Source organism: Coregonus clupeaformis, unplaced genomic scaffold (genome assembly GCF_020615455.1).
Source record: "Coregonus clupeaformis isolate EN_2021a unplaced genomic scaffold, ASM2061545v1 scaf1063, whole genome shotgun sequence".
NCBI lineage: Eukaryota > Metazoa > Chordata > Actinopteri > Salmoniformes > Salmonidae > Coregonus > Coregonus clupeaformis.
The window spans coordinates 133,293-152,851 of NW_025534517.1; the positions used below are offsets into that span (position 1 = coordinate 133,293).

Consider the following 19,559-nt stretch of genomic DNA (forward strand, 5'->3'; position numbering starts at 1 on the left):
AATAAAATAACTTACAACAGGAGGGTACTGTATATTAATACTATATAAATGATAACAATATAAAATATAAACACCATTTTGCACAGTGTAAAGTTACTGGTAATCAGAAGACAAACCGTAAAAAAATATATTGACATAAAAAAATATGTAATCCTTTGAAATAAATAAAACTGTGGGTTTCGCACTTCGCAGACCCTAATATACAATTGTAGAAAATACATTTTCCCCAGTCTCCACATCACACATTAGCATGTAACTCAACAACGGAAACAAAAGAATAAACGTAAACAACAAGGTGGACTAGAAATAACTATTTCCTTTGTCCTTTCCATTGTAACGACAGAATGCAGAGGTCATATTTTGGTGTTGGCGGTGGGCACTACACCTTTCCTTTAAAATAGTCACACAACTAAAAAGGCATAGAGATTTTGCCCAGGCAAATTAGAAAATCGATTCTGGTCTTGACAGGTGTCTTATAGGTTAGGTGGAAAGGTCAGAAGCGTTCCTTGGGTTCGCTGAACTTGCGTTTCTTCTGCACAGAGGCCTGGACATCCTGACTGCAGGGGAACTCGAACTGCGATATCTGCCAATCAGAGAGTGACAGACAGTTTACCAACTAATGTAAAACTGTAAAATGAATAATGATTGCCAAACAATATTCTGTATCCATCGAGATGGGATGGACTGAATGAGTCATATTGACTTGTTAAAAAACATGTAGGTCAGGGAACTTTTATCTTTAAAAGACAATTTTCTCATTATTATCACTCGTTCTGTGAGTAAGACTGGGGACTGAAATCTATGATGCTCCAGGGGGCGTGTCTCCCACCATTTTGTCTTCGATGGGAGAGGGCTTCTTCTTGCTGATGCTGTGCACCTCAGTCTCAGCCTTTCTCTCCTGCACACACACAGAACAAAGACAGTAAATCACAGACTGCAGGGAAGTGCTTGTGAAGCTAGTCGGATACACTAGTACCATAGATATACACCCTCCGTGGTCATTTTTACATTACGTTATACAAAGATGTCTTCCATTTGAACAGGACTAGTAGGAGTTAGATAGGGTTGTGAGTTTTGGGGGGCACTGACCAGGGTGGACCTGGTGACGCGTCCGCTCCTGGTTCTCTTAATGGCCACTTCCAGGTCAGAGGTCCTCTTTACCAAAGTGTCCATCTGAGACAGACAGGTCAATCAAACCACAGACCGTTACCTTCACAACTGGAGCAGCCCCTATAGTACTTTATATCCATACCGTACTATCCCACCTGGGTATTTGTATTGCTCTGTATCTGCATTTGGTTGATACAAGGCCTATCTTAGTACTGATTATGTCGAATTTTTTGCTGTGATTTTACCTGAGAGTTCTCTGTGCTCTCCTCACACATCATATTCTCCTGGCAGTTCACCTGGACCTCTTTGAGCATCAAACATGATGGAAACAAAATAAAACAAAACATGGATTTCAGACTGCATTTGACTTCTTAAAAAAGAAAATAGCACTGCTGTTATCATGTTCAGCAAAACTTCTTTACACTAGGGTTTGAGAGAGGAGGTCCTACCTGAATTGTCCAAGTAAAGGTCGTCGTCTGGATTTTCCATTACTTTTATCATGCGAGTCTAAAAGTAGAAACCCCATAAAAAAATTTATATACTGTAGGTATATCCCGTGGGATAGAGACAGCAACGCCCTCTACTGGGTTAAAACAATAGCGTCCTGCCATAGGCACCCAGTCAAATTAGCCTAGATTTATGTCAGCCTCAGGTCTCACCTGCTGACTGCTGATCTTGGTCACTGTCCCCCCCTCCTCCATCTTCAGTTCCCACTTGTCCCTCACGCATATGGGCTGCTCGTCATCAACCTACAGAGAAAAGGGGACAGCTGTTAATCAACGTGTCACCCATTAATCTGGTTGACATTACTCTCTCTTTAGTTATTTCCCCCCTTTCCTTCATACCTGCTCCAGCCTTTCTCTCTCTGTGGTCACGTCCACCTTCAGGGTGTGGAAGGGAGTGACCACCTCGCCCATGGTCAGATTGACAGGCTCCTTCTCAAACTGCATGCTATCGCAGTCCCCCTCCATGAATCCTGGGGGCTGGTAGTCCTGGGGAGTGACTGAGATATATACACACATGCAAACACACACACACTCTTTATGTGGTCTTTTAAAAACATATACTTGTTATACCCTATGAAAGTAGTGCTTCAATTTGACTTCCGTAGTCCATCCAGGTTTTGTAGGCTAAGAATGGGCTTAAAATGTATATTGTCATTTAAGATATATATTAAAATGTATGTTTTCTCGTATATATTTATTTACCATATGCCGTTTTTCAACGTATTTGACGCCCAAGAAGCACAAAGCTGAAAAGGTACAACCGTTTCATTTGAACTACACACATGAACTACAAATCAAAAGGCACTGGTTGGCAACGTTCACTGAAAAACCCCCAGCCTAATCTAATATTAAAACACATCAAATGGCCTGTAACTAACAGGTTGTTACCTTCCTGTAAGTCCTCAGCTCGAGCAGGCACGCTCAGGCATGCTAACAACGCTGCAGGAGATGTAGTTCAAATGAGACTTCTCTAACTTTCGTGATGTGTCTTACTTCTTGAACGTCAAATATTTTGATCAAAGGCATCGGGTATGAGTAAATCAATACACAAATATACAGAGTATACAAAACACCTGCTCTTTCCATGACATAGACTGACCAGGTGACTCCAGGTGCAAGCTATGATCCCTTATTGATGTCACTTGTTATATCCACTTCAATCAGTGTAGATGAAGGGGAGGAGACAGGTTAAAGAAGGATTTTTAAGCCTTGAGACAATTGAGACATGGATTGTGTATGTGTGCCATTCAGAGGGTGAATGGGCAAGACAAAATTGAAGTGCTTTGAATGGGGTCTGGTAATATGTGCCAGGCGGTTTGTGTCAAGAACTGCTACGCTGCTGGGTTTTTCACTTTTTCACACAGTTTCCCGTATGTATCAAGAATGGTCCACCACCCAAAGGACATCCAGCCAACTTGACTCAGTGGGAAGCATTGGAGTCAACATGGACCAGCATCCCTGTGGAACGCTTTCGAAGACTTGTAGAGACCATGCCCCAATGAATTGAGGCTATTCTGAGGGGAGGGGGTTGCAACTCAATATTAGGAAGGTGTTCCTAATGTTTGGTATACTCATTGTAATTAAATGGCTGCATTTTCATGATTTTTATCATATAATCTTGGAGCATATTCAAAAGACCCGGGACATGACCCCGGAAGTATGACATAGGATGACATCACTTGCGCAGCGTATTGCATCATATCATCTCTTTTCTTTTAGCTTACTCTACATCACTGTGTGGTCTTTACCGTCGTCGTAGTAGGAGAGTTTCATGTTGAGACAGACATTGTCTGGCAGAGGACCCAGGTTCTGCATCAGTGTGTAGAGTTTACGCACCAGGAGGATGCTGGACTTTTTTGTGTTGCTGCAAGCCATCTTTCCCAGATTCTTGCTGTTTTTGCTAAAACAAAAATAAATGTAAAAACTTTTACACAATTAAAAGTTTCTCTCTTCAATGTTTCTCAATGAAATTCTGCCATGTTATCATTATGTTATACACATTAGGGTTGAATATTTACCCGGTATTTTACAAATGTTCCATCCCGAGAATAAATCACTTTTCTCCGGGGTAAGTGTCAAAACCGGAAGTGTCATTCAAAAGCATTACAAAGCATATAAATAGGCCTATGTCTGGATTTGATTAGAGCTTTGATCGAATATTCAAGCCTGATGCAACCTGAGCCAGATAAAATACATTTTATGAGCCTAAGCCCAAACATGCCCAAATGATTGTACCGTTATCCAATACAGCTACTGCAGATTACATAAGACAGAAAAACATAAAAGCACATAGATGCTCTCTTGGATAAATAAATGAAACAAGCTCCAGTAATCTTTTTGAGTGTGAACTGTATTACTGTACTGCATTGTATTATACTGTATTATATGGACTGGAATTACGCACCTCATTCAAACCATGATCAAGCAGGGAGAGAAAATGTGATTCTGGTGCAGCACATGCGGCCTACAAAGTTACAAGTATAGGCTAGCGAATTTGATTGACATTTTTCATTATATTTTCCCTAATGTTATTAGCCTACCTCTTATTTCTCTCTCTTTTGTTGCTTCATTCCTTCCTTGCTTTCAACAGTTAAATTAAATATGTTTCATTGTCCTTATCTTCATCATTCTAATTACATATTTGAATAATATAGGACTAGAATGAGACGCAAAAGGCTTTCACTTCTCTTCACGAGGATTGAATGGTTATGGGTCTGCATAAATAACTGCTATAGCCTACCGCCATCACTCGTTCGCTCTTCTTTCAAACTACCCATGAGTTCTATTGGGTGCTGTATTTAACATTCAGCAAACAAGAGCTTGTGTCCCTCTTCGAATAGTCTATTGGTATAAGAAATGCTAAAAAAAATAATGTCCAGCCACTATTCTAGTTTAGCTTTTCCTGCATAGGACTCCAAGAGCTAAGGAGCATTTTTTACAGAGCGAGGCCAGCGGAGCACAGGTACGTGCATATTGCGCAAGAGACAGAGGCTATAAGTTAGAAGCTTATTATGCATTACCCATCATTCATTAGCTAAATATAAGGCTAATACTGCATTGGATTTATTACCTGAAAGAGGTAGGCTAGCACATCTATAAATAGGCCTATACAGTGGGGAGAACAAGTATTTGATACACTGCCGATTTTGCAGGTTTTCCTACTTACAAAGCATGTAGAGGTCTGTAATTTTTTATCATAGGTACACTTCAACTGTGAGAGACTGAATCTATAACAAAAATCCAGAAAATCACATTGTATGATTTTTAAGTAATTAATTTGCATTTTATTGCATGACATAAGTATTTGATCACCTACCAACCAGTAAGAATTCCGGCTCTCACAAACCTGTTAGTTTTTCTTTAAGAAGCGCTCCTGTTCTCCACTCATTACCTGTATTAACTGCACCTGTTTGAACTCGTTACCTGTATAAAAGACACCTGTCCACACACTCAATCAAACAGACTCCAACCTCTCCACAATGGCCAAGACCAGAGAGCTGTGTAAGGACATCAGGGATAAAATTATAGACCTGCACAAGGCTGGGATGGGCTACAGGACAATAGGCAAGCAGCTTGGTGAGAAGGCAACAACTGTTGGCGCAATTATTAGAAAATGGAAGAAGTTCAAGATGACGGTCAATCACCCTCGGTCTGGGGCTCCATGCAAGATCTCACCTCGTGGGGCATCAATGATCATGAGGAAGGTGAGGGATCAGCCCAGAACTACACAGCAGGACCTGGTCAATGAACTGAAGAGAGCTGGGACCACAGTCTCAAAGAAAACCATTAGTAACACACTACTCCGTCATGGATTAAAATCCTGCAGCGCACGCAAGGTCCCCCTGCTCAAGCCAGCGCATGTCCAGGCCCGTCTGAAGTTTGCCAATGACCATCTGGATGATCCAGAGGAGGAATGGGAGAAGGTCATGTGGTCTGATGAGACAAAAATAGAGCTTTTTCGTCTAAACTCCACTCGCCGTGTTTGGAGGAAGAAGAAGGATAAGTACAACCCCAAGAACACCATCCCAACCGTGAAGCATGGAGATGGAAACATCATTCTTTGGGGATGCTTTTCTGCAAAGGGGACAGGACGACTGCACCGTATTGAGGGGAGGATGGATGGGGCCATGTATCGCGAGATCTTGGCCAACAACCTCCTTCCCTCAGTAAGAACATTGAAGATGGGTCGTGGCTGGGTCTTCCAGCATGACAACGACCCGAAACACACAGCCAGGGCAACTAAGGAGTGGCTCCGTAAGAAGCATCTCAAGGTCCTGGAGTGGCCTAGCCAGTCTCCAGACCTGAACCCAATAGAACATCTTTGGAGGGGAGCTGAAAGTCTGTATTGCCCAGCGACAGCCCCGAAACCTGAAGGATCTGGAGAAGGTCTGTATGGAGGAGTGGGCCAAAATCCCTGCTGCAGTGTGTGCAAACCTGGTCAAGACCTACAGGAAACGTATGATCTCTGTAATTGCAAACAAAGGTTTCTGTACCAAATATTAAGTTCTGCTTTTCTGATGTATCAAATACTTATGTCATGCAATAAAATGCAAATTAATTACTTAAAAATCATACAATGTGATTTTCTGGATTTTTGTTTTAGATTCCGTCTCTCACAGTTGAAGTGTACCTATGATAAAAAATTACAGACCTCTACATGCTTTGTAAGTAGGAAAACCTGCAAAATCGGCAGTGTATCAAATACTCGTTCTCCCCACTGTATATATCAATCTTGAACAGGATTATCTATTTTGGATGCAATTTGAATGGAATTAATGGAGAGAAAGACTGCGAGAGAGCGTTCACTCGTGCACTGATTTAAAGCAACGATTTAGGAGTGTTTTAAACTCGTCAATAAAAAAGAAAAATCATCTTTACAATAAAAAAATATAGTGATCCCCGAAAGCCAGATGGAGATGTGTAAATTAGATGCGCATTCGGTCTTTATATTACTGTAGCATAGGCTATGCTGCAGCAAATGTAGGTCTACCTGTCACAATAAAAAAAATGGATAGGTCTACATACTGAGATGGGCTGTTGGTCCCCACCCAGAGCATTGATGATTCATCATGCAGTGACCAGAGGGAAGGCCTTAGAGAATCCAGATTTAGACATCGCATATAATTACAGCTCCATTTCACGTCAAGCTGTTCATATAAATAATTTCTTATAATTTACCAGTTTCTCACTGTTATTTATCCCGGGAAAAGGGAGTGGTTTTGGCGGTAAATCTCGTTAAACCTCAGTAACCGGGTTCCCGCCATTCAACCCTAATACACATTCACAACGCTGTACCTTTCAAAGTCAATTTTGGGTCCCTTTTCAGTGTATTCGACTTTGAACTGGTAGCATTCAGTAACCTTCTGCAAATTGTAAAGAAAGACCAGTGTCACAATGAGAAAAGGCTTGATTCAAGAGGTTACATATACTGTAGATCTTGTTCTAGTCCAGAGAATCAAAGCATTACTATGATAAATACCAATGGGGTTAAAAAGTTGTCTATTACCTTTGGATTCTCTGGGTCTGTGTATATCTATAGAAAGTGGAAGGAGAATACAAACTTTAGCAACTGAAAATTTAAATGCTTTATATGCTGAAGAAAATATTCGATAAGATATACTCACAGACATAACGACCGTCCGCAACTGTTGGAATACAAGACATTCATTATATGTAATTAATTCACATTAATAACATGCATATAATGAATAAACAACTAAATACTAGTATCTCACTTACGTATTTTCTTTGAAGGGCATCAAAGCATCCCTGCATCCTGGGAGGTGTATAAAAGAGTCTTAATTAATCAACACTGAATAAATGATCTAACCAGGATAAAGGGAAAGTATTTGGCCACAGAGAAAACACTGTACTGGAATTCCCCACTGAGGCTTGGTGGTGTATACTGACCACTGTACAATCTGACTGGCACCAGGGCAGGTGCGCTCCTCCCTGAGGATCATAACTTTCTGCTCTGTGGCATAGAGAGAGAAGAAAGTGTAAGGCTACTTCTTGAAGATGTTGGCTAGCTACAGTATCATGATTTAAATAACAATAGAGTACATTTAAAAAGAACATAAAATGTGTTTTACCTTCAACATATTTTCTCCCATAAGCTTTTTCTGGGAAAAGACCCCTGAGATAAGTGATGCTGGAGACTGCAATGGCCAGCAGTTTCTTCACAACAATCAAGGACTGCTGCTCTGTTGAAACTACATTTGGCAGCAACTGGGTGCCCTATAAAAGATAACAAAGACAGGCTCTTACACCTTTGAATATTTTTTAATAAATAGAGTCATGTAGATATTCATAGAACATGCTATTAGAACATGCCATCATAGAACATGCCATTTGCTTGCTTTAAAACAGCAATACAATAGGACCAAGGTCTGGCTATGGTTAGCCAGAGGTTTTACCTGAGCAGTCCGCAAACGTTGTTCACAGGCCATGGTAGTAATAGTTGATAACCAGTTGTCAAATCTACAAAATAAAGATTAATCAGAAGCCAGGTAGCTAGCTATCAAGGTAAAGCTATGTTGAAATATGTAGCTAGCTAGCTAACGTACTAGCTTACACAAATAGATACAGGAATATTTGATATTAATCTTGCTAGCTACGTTAGCTACCTAGCTATCTACATTACATTTGCTAGCTAACGTAGCTAGCAGTACACACACCTACTGATGACACTGACTTTACTCTACAACACATTGTGAATAGTATGAAATTGCATAACTCACATAGCTAGCTATTACTACCTAGAAAAAGCGCAGTCACACAACCTGGTTTTTGGTTGAAAAAATAATAAGCTAGCTAGCTAGCCAGATCGAATTTACTAAGAAGCTATTGGACCGTGGGCCAAACTCGCGCCAGACACACACACGCACGCGCGCACACACGCACACACACACGCACACACACACACACACACACACACACACACACACACCTGTTTCTTTCGGACATAAATTTTTCTCGAGCTACCCGCCAAACCTGATAGCTGAAGTAGCCAATCAGAGGGCAGCCTTAGATAACGTACATTTTCTTGCCACCACAACATGCATTGAGTGATTTGTGATATCAAAGGTAGTGATATGTCCTGGCCGAGGTAAACATCAGTTTTAAATGAAGTTGTTAATGTTGTGGCACTGTATGGAATTTGCTCTGTTGTTAGTGTAGTTTGATGCAACGCTGCGCACAGATTGAATATCCGCACTCTATTGGACACAGCACTGTCAATCAGCATCTCTCTACGATTAGTAGCATTTCATTGGCTCTCCTGGTCTCTAATACAACGTGTTTCCTTATACCATTGGTTACTGTATATGTCTGTCACAAATGGCAATCCCACATGTTTTAGCCTTTTTTTTGTCGAGGAGCCTTGTGTTCAAGAGACAGATTCGATTTTTGCTAGCAGTGGAAGCTAGAAGAGCACCCCTGCATACATTCTAACCTGCGTTTTCAAGCAAATCAGACTTCCCGTCCATTATAGCTGCGTAATGTCGTCTGAAAATCTATCAGATACTCAGATGGAATATGAGGATGAAAAACAGGTGGGTTTAATATCATGACACTATCTTGAGTTGGCCAGCTAGCTATGACGCTAGCTCTATGTTTGTTGTAACGCGTTACAAGTGAAGTGTTTGAATTGATAGCTAGCTAGTTAGCTTTCGTTATGGCATCAAACCTTTAAACGTCTCGTTTACCAGCAGTGACAGTGTGTATAAATCTTTTGGAAAGGTCTTGAGTAAGATTTACGTGTCTCTCGATAAGCAATAATAACATAGGTACTGTATATTATTGAGTTATTTATTGAGTTTTCCTTTGTGCCATTGGCTCGCTAGTCCACAGGTTATGAGATATACCTGGGCCTCATTGGTCTATCCTGACACTGCAGTAGTTGAGCCTGAGGTTGAGTCTTCAGGCTTTCGAGACTGTCAGGCAAACAATAATATTGTAGCCTATCCTTTGAAATCTGTGTTTCAATGGAAACCAGGGTCAATCATCACAGTCACTTATATGCTAGCTGATCAGTCACACAAAGCTTATAAGGATGTATAAGCTAGATCTATTGATTCATACTCGTTTTCAGTCCCCTATGTTTTGTGAATGTTGTTATTTAAAGTGTTGCACTGATATTAGGCTTAGCTATATATAATATAGGCCTATCTATATCAATATGTGACAGCTATCAAATGGAGTACACTGATGAAAAGGCACTTGTACAGGCAGCATCCTGATTGGATGCTGGTGAAGGTCAGAGTTCAGGTGAGTCTGTTGACAAACCCACTGGTCATATCAATATGCATTGACTAGCATGTCTACATAGGGAAGGTACTGATGCGACACTTTGTCTTATCAATGCTAAGGGGTGCTATTAATACAATGGTCTTTTGATACAATGGCAAGAAGAGAAACCGGTCATGTGGGAAAATAACATTTCATGGTAGCTAGCTACTATGGGGTCTAGCAGTTTGGAACTTTTTTAGGGAGTGGAAAGTATCTGGTCCACTCTTGCATTTTCCATCATTGGGGCTGAATATAGCAACTTTTACATTTTCGTTATGGATCCAAGTGAATCAGCAAGGGAATCTGTTCATCGGCTTCTCTACCTTGAGTCACTTATTATTCCTGCCCCAGCAAGCTTTGCGTTCACTGTCCTCTGCATGGAATGGCAGATATTCTCCTGTACTTCGATTGCAGTGTTTTGTGGGTTTCTCAATGTTTTCTTAGCTTTATTTAGCCAGATAAGTTACAATGTGTTGTAAGTTAACAATGGGCAATTCCATGTCAACAGTGATGCTGAGACTCAGATTTTTCCATTTAAAATGTATGCCAAACTAAAAACCAATGATTGCACAGTTAAATAAAATAAAAACATACATGCACAAGGACTACTTTCCACAGAAAATTTGACAAAAACATATTTACTTGAAGAACAGTGCAGATAGAGGTTGGTAACAGAATGACGGGTTGTGCTGTTTGAGCTGTCATTCTGTTACCAAACTTTGCATCTGCACTGTTCTTTAAGTACATTTATTTTTATTTTTTATTATTCTGTGGAAATTGTTAAAAGTATTCCTTGTGCATGGAGTTGTATGGTTTGTTTAGCTTTGCAATCATTGGTTTTTGTTTGACATACATTTTAAAGTGAAAGATCAGTCTTAGCTTCACTCTGTTACTGTGGAATTGCCCCAATAGAGAATACTTATTTTGCTGACTTCTGCTCAGAGTCTACCTGTACTGTGGACAATAACAGGGTGTGTCCTGTTAACGTACTTTCCACTGGCCTCGTTCCATGGACTCCACACTGGCAGAAAAGGGTAAACCAGTTTGTCTAGTGCAGAAGTTGACTCCAGTAAACCATAGGCTTACACCTTACAAAAAGCTTTAGCATGAAGGTGTCATGTGAACACTAGAACCACTCTGCAAGCTCTGTGTACCTAGACTTTGGTCAGCAATTACTCAAGGCCTGTTTCTGTATCATATTTTTACAATAACCATAAAGTAACGCCACCCTTGGCTTGTATATATTTGCAGACAAACGGCTTTATGAGGGGAAAACAGTTTGTTTTTATGGCACCAATAACATGTCAGTGATGGGGTAACAAGGCTGTTTTGTCCACATCAGCTGAGGAAAAGTGTGTGAGAGAGGGGGAAATAATAGATGTGAAGCTGCTTTCTAGTCACACTTAATTCTTACTCGATCATAATACTCGTCTTCTGAGTGAGTTGTTTATTACAGGCAACCATGAGGGCGTGAGAGATAGTGTTGCAGGAGAGCATGCAGAGTGTGACTCATACTATGAAGACGCTTCAACTCCCTCAAGTCATTTTCATGGCATTAGCCCACTTCACAGCTGAAATGAGTAGGGTTAGGCTATATGATTCAGATGCAATCCTTTCTGAAGAGCACAATGCCAGCCCATTAATCTTGTTGTTTTGTCATCATCAGACCATCTTATAACCTTCTTATTAGTTTTAATGTCAGAAGTACAGTGAAATGCCTTTCTTCAACCACTAAATCCAACAATGCCGTAATCAATAACAATGTAATACTAAAAATAATATAAGGTAGAACAAAAACACACAAGAAATAGAAATAAGAAGAACACGAGAAAGTAAGTAAGAATACTATATACAGGGTCAGTCAGTTCCAGGACCATATTTACAATGTGCAGGGATTCTGGAAGAATAGAGGTAGATAATTATAGGGGTAAGATGACTAGGCATCAGGTTATATTACTGCATATCACAAGGCGTTGGACAGTTAAATGGAGAATGTCTATTTTAAAAGCCTATGCTTTTTCTTCTCTGTGCATCATGGCTGACATTATGATGAGGGATATATAAGCGTAGGCTACATAGGCCTACTGTTTTGATGTTTCTCCTCTTTAGCAAAATTCCTTGCGCATAGCAAGTAACACCCATATGACGGCACATCGAAATGTTTTCTTTGTCTGGACAGGACTCTCAGGAAAAGAATGCCAACCTTGTGAAGGGCGAAGAGGTCAAGCTGAAGGCCAAGTACCCCGGCCTGGGCCAGAAGCCTGGAGGCTCTGACTTCCTCATGAAGAGGCTACAGAAAGGGGTAAGTGGAACCCTTCTCCTGGAGAGCCACAGAGAATACATGCTTTTGATTCGGCATGTTAGTTTAGTGCTAGGCTGGAACAAACGCCTACACACCCTTGTTGACCACTTGACTAGGAAATCGCATAGGCTTCGAATAGTCCTCTTTAAGACATTTCAATACGTTCTGCATTTATGAGGATCTCAGATTGCATTGGCATGTCTGTGACAGTAGCTATGTTTCCATGAACTTGTCCAGTGATTTTTTTTTCTTCGACATTTAGAAAGTTCACAAAGAAAATAGATGCGACAATTGCCGTTTCCATTTAACTAACTTGTGTTAATAAAAACAGCTGGACGTAATGACCTCACACCTAAAAATGACATGTAAAAAATTGCAGAAACCTACAGTGTCGCATAACAATATAGTGGTTGAAGTGTTTCCATTACCCATTTAGGCAAATTGCGCATTAATAAATTGGTGACAGCCTGTATGCCCTCCCACATATCTGTTTCATGTCTCGGGTATAGCCAGCGAAAGCCAGCATGTATAGAATGCAATAATTTACTAATATTTGCCATATTCTAATAATTATCATATGCCAGCGTATCGCCACGGTCCGAACCATGGAGAAACTTGCACTCCTATAGATCTGAAATAATTGGATGTTGAAACTTGCCAGCCAACCAGAAAAGCAAGGCGAAGCAATTCAGGCATTCTTGAAAGTCAGGACAATCCTTGTCCTGCAAATAAACATTATTTTTATAGTTGAAAAAATGGATTTAGCAAGCAGTAGACATTTTAGAATTAAATGTGGTGTGGAGCTTTATAGTTACTCGTGACATCACGTACCCCACATACAATCATCATTTATTCCAAAAACATTGTCATATGTCGCAATAAAGAAAGTTAGACAAAATAAAAATCCTGTCGAACGGATAAAAATGTTGTTGATCTTTAGAACGTTTCTCCTATATCTGCCGTTTCCATGACACGTCGCAATTATTCTTTTTGCGACATTGCTTTTTTCGAATAAACCAGGGTCTTTGGAAACCTACCTATTGACATGAACTAGCAGAATTACTCCAGACAACCTGAATTGAATTCCTTCTATCTTGCCCCCACCTAGCAAAAGTACTTTGACTCAGGCGACTACAACATGGCCAAGGCCAAGATGAAGAACAAACAGCTGCCCGTGGCGGGGCCCGACAAGAACCTCGTCACAGGGGACCACATTCCCACGCCACAGGACCTGCCCCAGAGGAGGTCCTCCTTGGTGACCAGCAAACTAGCAGGCTAGCCTAGCCTCCACCCATCCACCAGGCCCCTAGCTAACGTCCCTCACCTGTCCCCCAACGATGTTCCTCCCTAGTCATCTCCAGGCTCCACTTGGCTTTAACGTATCGGGGAGAGCTGTGAAAGTCAGTACATATTGCTTGTATGTGGGTGGGTGGGGAGGGGAGGGGAGGTGAGCTGGGACCTTATCTACCATCTCTCCACACAGCTCTGCCCTCTGCACACTCTGCTCTACCGCCTCCCTTATGTCTTGGTTTGGTGTTCAGAGGTACATAAAGTAGATGTGCCATCGGGGAGGCTGAGTTTAATGCACTTTGTATTATGTACAGTATGTTTTTGCATCCCGAACGACACCCAAATATGTTGTTGACGAGGGAGTTAGGAACCATGATCGCTCCACATTTTTCGATGTTGTGTTCTCGTCAAAGCTGGGGGTAAATGTTTGCGTATTTTGCTTGCACACCAAATCTGGGAGGGAAGGGAACCATGGTGAAGTGTCCAAAGGAAGGGAGTGGTAATCAGAGGGAAATGTGAAAACTGATTTGAGGTTTCCTTTATCTCATGTTTTGTCAAACACAAATCCAAGGTCGTCCACGTTGACCTGACCGAACGGATATGAAACTACACATTTTCTGCTAATGTCGCTTTAATTCTTGACTCCCTGTTGCTCTTCTTTTTCTGAATATGCTGCATGATCGTAACATGTAACAAAATGTGCAAATCTGGAGGGGTTAGACGACTGATAGGAAGTAGCAAGCAACCAAATGGAGCCCTGGAATGTCCATGGTCACTGTCCACTCCTTCCTTCCTTCCCTCTCAATGTCCTGACAATCCACACACTCTGTCTGTAGGCTGCCCATGGCGAAAGCAATGCCACAGCAAACTGAATACCCATGTATCATTTTAAGGCTGGGAAAAGAGGCAACTGTTTAATACTAAATTTCAGTACTGTGGCTATTACATCAAAAAGCCTAAAAGATTTGTTGGGGATAAATTCAATGTATATTTCTGTATTATGTTGAGAAATTTGACATTTGGTATGATTTGTGTCTTTATAATGGGTTATTGTTTGTTCATTGTCACTTATTAGCCATTTACTAGAATCTGGCTCTTTTCACTGTTAATGGCAGTTCCTGTTGAGAAATTCTTCCAGTAACAGAAGATTACAGCCTAGTTCCCAATTACATTAGTTGCTAAACCTCTCCTCAGGCTCTCCTTCAAATTCAACGTAGCAAGAGCCTCACAGCGTACTGCTAAAGCATATAGCCTTACGTGTTGACATTCTAAATATACAAATCTGTGATGTCAGTAATGGGGTAAACAGTCGGCCACCTGATAAACTGGCCCTGACTGGACCCTGGCTCACACAGACCTAACTGGGACACACAGTGTGCTTTAAAGATATGCTCACTTGACACATGGCAAAGGGAAGGGATTTGATGACATGAGGAGAGGGGGTAAAGTGTGAGTGTGTATTTAGTTGACCCTGCTCACACCTGTTGGGATGGTTCAACTTGCAAAATAATTATGGTCAGAGGTGTGTTAGATAAATCATACAAAAGTGAAATGCATGCACCCTGGTTTAAAGGTCAGAGGTTGTAGGCTATGTTATCACTGAATTAGTTGTCCTATCTCAATGTATCACACACTCCACACAAATGCTAAAATACACACTTGAGCACTCCCATCTTGGGATTATTAGACACTGCCCTGTGTCAAATTGCAGGGAAGAAGATAATTGGCATTGAGTGTGGTTGTCTGGGTTAGTATGAATGTGCTGCTTTTCTCTGTCCCAGCCGGTGTAAATAGACTTTTGAGGGTGAGGATTCTTTATTTTTATTATTGATTTCACTACTTGTAGTTCTCTGATTCAGTGGTTCCTTTCTCCTGTCAGTGAATACACTACTTCTGCTTTAACCATTTTTTTTTAAATACAGAGACAAATTAATCTGTATAATATGAATATGTGTAAATGCTGCTGATTCAGTTGATGACTAATCTTAAACTAACATATTACCCCATAAAGAACGTCTGTCCTAGGATTCAAACAATCGGACCCAAGCCTACCATGAATAATGTCTGCCAATGGGAGACTGACTAACCACTCCAGGGTTGGGGGTCTAATTCCATTTCAATTAGGATATTAATTGAAATTCTACCCATGATCAATGCAATCCATTTTGGGAACTGGCCAGCTGGAGTTTAAATGGGATTGACCCCAACTTGTTACTTGACTTTGAACAGAAAGACTGTGCAGAATCCTAAATAATTGTAGCCTGCCATTCCAGGCTTATTAAAGTGTCAAATAATATAACTGGATATGCTGAAATGAAGGTTGTTGAAACAACAGGAGAGGAATTATTGATTGCTATGTTTTTGTGCACTGTCTAGCTTTGTATGGAGCAATGCAATGAGCAAGGTATGTTAAAATACCAAGTGTCCTGTTCAACCATGATAAGTATATGCCAGAATGTAAGCAAATTTAAAATGACTGTGTGCTCTAAAGTACCTTGTGCTGCTTACCTAACCTGTTTTTGTTTTGCATACATTAAAGATGTTTTAGTGTTCTCTTACTCACTGCATAACTACAACAAAAGTTTATCCTGGCCCAAGATAACTGCAGGGATATCTGGAGCACCCTTGCTCCCAATAACTGGGGGGTTTACATAAGGATATGCTGATTGTGGAACAGGAGACAAAACAAAATATTGATTTTAAGAAATTAGAAAGTACATGAGTACTAATTGTTTCAATTGTGTGGAAGTAGTGGAGCGAATTTGTCACTATTTGAAATAAACTTTTACATGAATATTAATTACTTTTTGCTCTTTTCAATTATCTTCTCACGTGCATTATTGATTTGATCACCAGTCCTGCTGAAGTTTACATCAGAAGCCAATAACCAACTGTCTCTAGCTACAGTAATCTTTTCAACCACACAGGGCAGGATACCTCCACTTTATATGTTGATAAATGACATACGAAGTCCATGATCACAACCCGTCATTTGCCACCAGGGGACAGCAGATCTCCGCATTCGTTATTTATCAATGGTCTCTGAAGGGCTATAGCAAAGTGCACACACTGTCCTCAGCCAGCAAACGAAATTTGTTTTATTTATCTGTACCGCTCAATGCAGAGAAAATGCATTTTTATATCCTCTCTTCGTGGAGGTATTTATCTGAATGTTATTGGAAAAACATCCCAGATAGATTTGTAAAGTTAATTCAATGGGGGAGGCAGAGTCGGAAGTCATCATAATCCCTCCCTCTTTTAAAAAACTAGCCGACAAAAGGTTGGTCATTTCCGCTTCAGGCTCACTGTTGTAGTTAGCAGTCAACGATGGGGGATATTTGAGCAACGAAGTAGCTAAGCGCTAGCTTTTCGTAAAAAGTAACAGCTAGAAGTACCTTTTTATTTTTTTTATTTTTCAAACGCTTGTTTCTTTATCTAAACGTTAAGTCAATATGAATCTGTCGAAGTCGTTTACACGAGCCACAACTACGATGTTGAATATTCAAAATGGAGTCGTCGGAGGATCTTCGTACCCTGCTGGTGCTAGCCCTTTGTACTATTTCGGCGCGAATGGGGCCGTATGTGCTGGGGCGTCACCGAAGTCTAAAGTAGATACTGACTTGGGAAATGGGACTGGCGATACTCCACCACGACCCACGAAGTTAGGAGTGAATGTCGTGAAAAGCAACGTCCTAGATAATCATTTGTCAGACCGAAGCAACAATGACGACTCTGACGACTCTTTGCCGTGCACTCCTCAGATGGCTTCAGAGTGTGGGCCTGAAATATCGAATTGTCCATCGGGCGATGAAGTATTGGAACATGATACCAGACAACTCATTGAGAACGTATTGGGGGACTACACAGGACTGTCTCCGTCTCGTTGGAAGCAAAGCAAAACTCTTACGACGATGAAGCGAGTGGTGGAGGATGTAATAGCGAAGCACCGATACGCATACAATGGTACGTAGATGGTATTGATGTATCCAAATCACTGGCACTAACTAGCTAAGTGTCTGTATATCCTAATTTTCTGTTTAAAGATGGTATTGAGCTCATCATGCGCTAACTTGGTTAATAACAGAGCAATATTATCAGGAATATGGTTAGTTCGTTTTACTCAGACCTTTTTATTAAATGTTTTAGGTATGATCGACAAACTTGACTTGGATGATCGTAACGATGACATGAGCGTCATCAAGTCTGTGGCCAAGACCCTGTTCAGTGATGGGATCACGAACTGGGGTCGCATCGCAAGCCTAGTGGCATTTGGAGCGGTGGTGAGCCATCACCTGAAGGAGAGGGGCAGGGGACACTGCGTTGAGTTGGTGGGCCAAGAGATCGCCACATACCTCCTCTCTGACCAAAGGGACTGGCTGGTCAAAAACAATGCATGGGTGAGTCATCTATGTGGCCCATTAGTCATTTGCAGATGTGAGACAATCTAAACTTGTTCAGTAGCTAATCATAAACCTAACTCTGCCTTTGGTCTCTTTCTCAGAATGGATTTGTAGAGTTCTTTCATGTGCAAGATCCAGAGTCCTCAGTAAGGAACACCCTCATAGCCTTTGCTGGAGTTGCTGGGATTGGGGCAACACTCGCCATGTTGATCAGGTGAATTGAACTATAAAAGACTTACCTGTTACTTTTTTTCAACGAAGAAAATGGACTATTCCCGCAAGTTCTCAGAAATCCTTAATATCACCATGGTTGGAATGACTACCCAATGATGTCCTGTTTGGTCAAAGAAGAGGGTCAGTCTGTGACCGACTGAATTGGGACAGTGCTTTGGTGTCAAGCTCAAGTTTGCTTTTTTCCGCATCAATGTTTTGGTGCCTTTTTTGTTTGAGGGGCCATATGAGGATATTTGGTAGTTGTCGGAACGGTATCTAATGGACTTGTTAAATGGCGCTTTTATTTAATGTACAAAGTACAGACATTTTATTTTTGTAATAAATGTATAGTTGAATTTAGACTCGTACAGAAATATAGTTAATTAATCTGCAAATGTTCAACTCACTCATTTTAAGTAATCAAGATGGAAAAGCACTAGCTAATAGCTATAATTCACAATGGCAAAGTTCCGCCTCTGACCATAAAGTTGGCTCAAATGACTTGTGTTTCTGTTCCTTGTGATATTAGTCATACATGTACATACAGGGATTGGTGTAAGAAAGGCAGAACCTGCATTGAACTGACCAATGAGGGCCTTAGAATTAAACTAAGAAGGTAAACCCAGGCTATGGGCATTGAAAATGTAAAGCGCTTACAGCAGGAAAGACTGTATTTTACATGCAATTAATTGCCTTACATGCTTGTCACGCATGTCATAAACCCCCTATCTCGCCTACATCCCATTCATAAGTCCATGTTCCTTGGGGTAGATTTGCCAGTCATGCCTGGCAAACTATTTGCGTGGCTGCAATGTGACTTCCTGGTTAAGGAAATATTGTGGCTGTTGCACTAGGCTTTACTGGGAGGGGGAAGGGAGGACGTGTTTGAAAGTCAGTTCAAAATTCCATTCTCAAGACTATGCTGATTGTATTTGAAGCATTTAATTTCCAAATTATATCCATGTAAATGAAATGTGCTCGCAGGTATGAGTTTTAAATATGAGCTTAAAGATTGCAAATGGTCTCTGGCGTTGGTTCAATAGAGGCAAGATCGTCTGGACAGTAAACATGTACAGCAGTTCCACCTAATAAACTAGCACTAACCCTCCTGATGCATCTTGCTGGCAAATTCCTTAAATTAAAGGATAAAATCATGCAACTTTTGTGACTGCAATGAATAAAGGATGTGACTTTATTCACTTTTTGGCTGCAATTGTCTCAAAGCAGAAGTTCAACTGTTAACCTGCTGTGAACTTTGGGACTACTTTTCGAAGGGGTGGGGGATATTTTGTGAAAAGATAGCAGTGACATCTGCTCTGTGCTAGTTTCTGGTGCTGGAAGGTAACCCCATACACAAATTAATTCCTGTGTTGTACATAGTCATCTACCTACACACACAAACATGCTTATTCACTCCACTCCCCCCGGACATGCACTGTGAGGTTATTT

The 19,559-nt window shown here is 40.9% G+C and overlaps 3 protein-coding genes across 5 annotated transcripts; 2 read left to right on the forward strand and 1 right to left on the reverse strand.

Annotated features, from left to right (window-relative positions):
* LOC123480964 (HORMA domain-containing protein 1-like) lies at positions 1 to 8,674 on the reverse strand. Of its 3 annotated transcripts, none has more exons than XM_045217461.1 (16): positions 8,656 to 8,674; positions 8,033 to 8,096; positions 7,709 to 7,853; positions 7,527 to 7,590; positions 7,356 to 7,392; positions 7,241 to 7,261; positions 7,123 to 7,149; positions 6,912 to 6,979; positions 3,365 to 3,516; positions 1,956 to 2,113; positions 1,770 to 1,859; positions 1,560 to 1,617; positions 1,356 to 1,414; positions 1,090 to 1,173; positions 830 to 898; positions 1 to 583 (listed from the first exon to the last, which is right to left on the reverse strand). In XM_045217461.1, exons 2-16 carry the CDS (start codon positions 8,063 to 8,065, stop codon positions 494 to 496), a joined length of 1,155 nt encoding a protein of 384 aa, XP_045073396.1. In that variant the 5' UTR covers positions 8,066 to 8,096; positions 8,656 to 8,674; the 3' UTR covers positions 1 to 493. The 3 variants fall into 3 exon arrangements, with proteins under 3 accessions (XP_045073396.1, XP_045073395.1, XP_045073394.1); XM_045217460.1 differs by lacking the exon at positions 8,656 to 8,674 and adding an exon at positions 8,375 to 8,518; XM_045217459.1 differs by lacking the exon at positions 8,656 to 8,674 and adding an exon at positions 8,357 to 8,518.
* A 305-nt stretch (positions 8,675 to 8,979) lies between these two features.
* Positions 8,980 to 16,297, forward strand: LOC121543128 (alpha-endosulfine). The gene is made up of 3 exons (XM_041852832.2): positions 8,980 to 9,169; positions 12,085 to 12,207; positions 13,316 to 16,297. Exons 1-3 carry the CDS (start codon positions 9,116 to 9,118, stop codon positions 13,484 to 13,486), a joined length of 348 nt encoding a protein of 115 aa, XP_041708766.2. The 5' UTR covers positions 8,980 to 9,115; the 3' UTR covers positions 13,487 to 16,297.
* A 482-nt stretch (positions 16,298 to 16,779) lies between these two features.
* On the forward strand, positions 16,780 to 19,218 carry LOC121543129 (induced myeloid leukemia cell differentiation protein Mcl-1). Its single transcript, XM_041852833.2, has 3 exons — positions 16,780 to 17,460; positions 17,644 to 17,894; positions 17,999 to 19,218. The coding sequence occupies exons 1-3, from the start codon at positions 16,950 to 16,952 to the stop codon at positions 18,113 to 18,115; spliced, it is 879 nt and encodes a 292-aa protein (XP_041708767.2). The 5' UTR covers positions 16,780 to 16,949; the 3' UTR covers positions 18,116 to 19,218.
* The last annotated feature ends 341 nt before the right edge of the window (positions 19,219 to 19,559 follow it).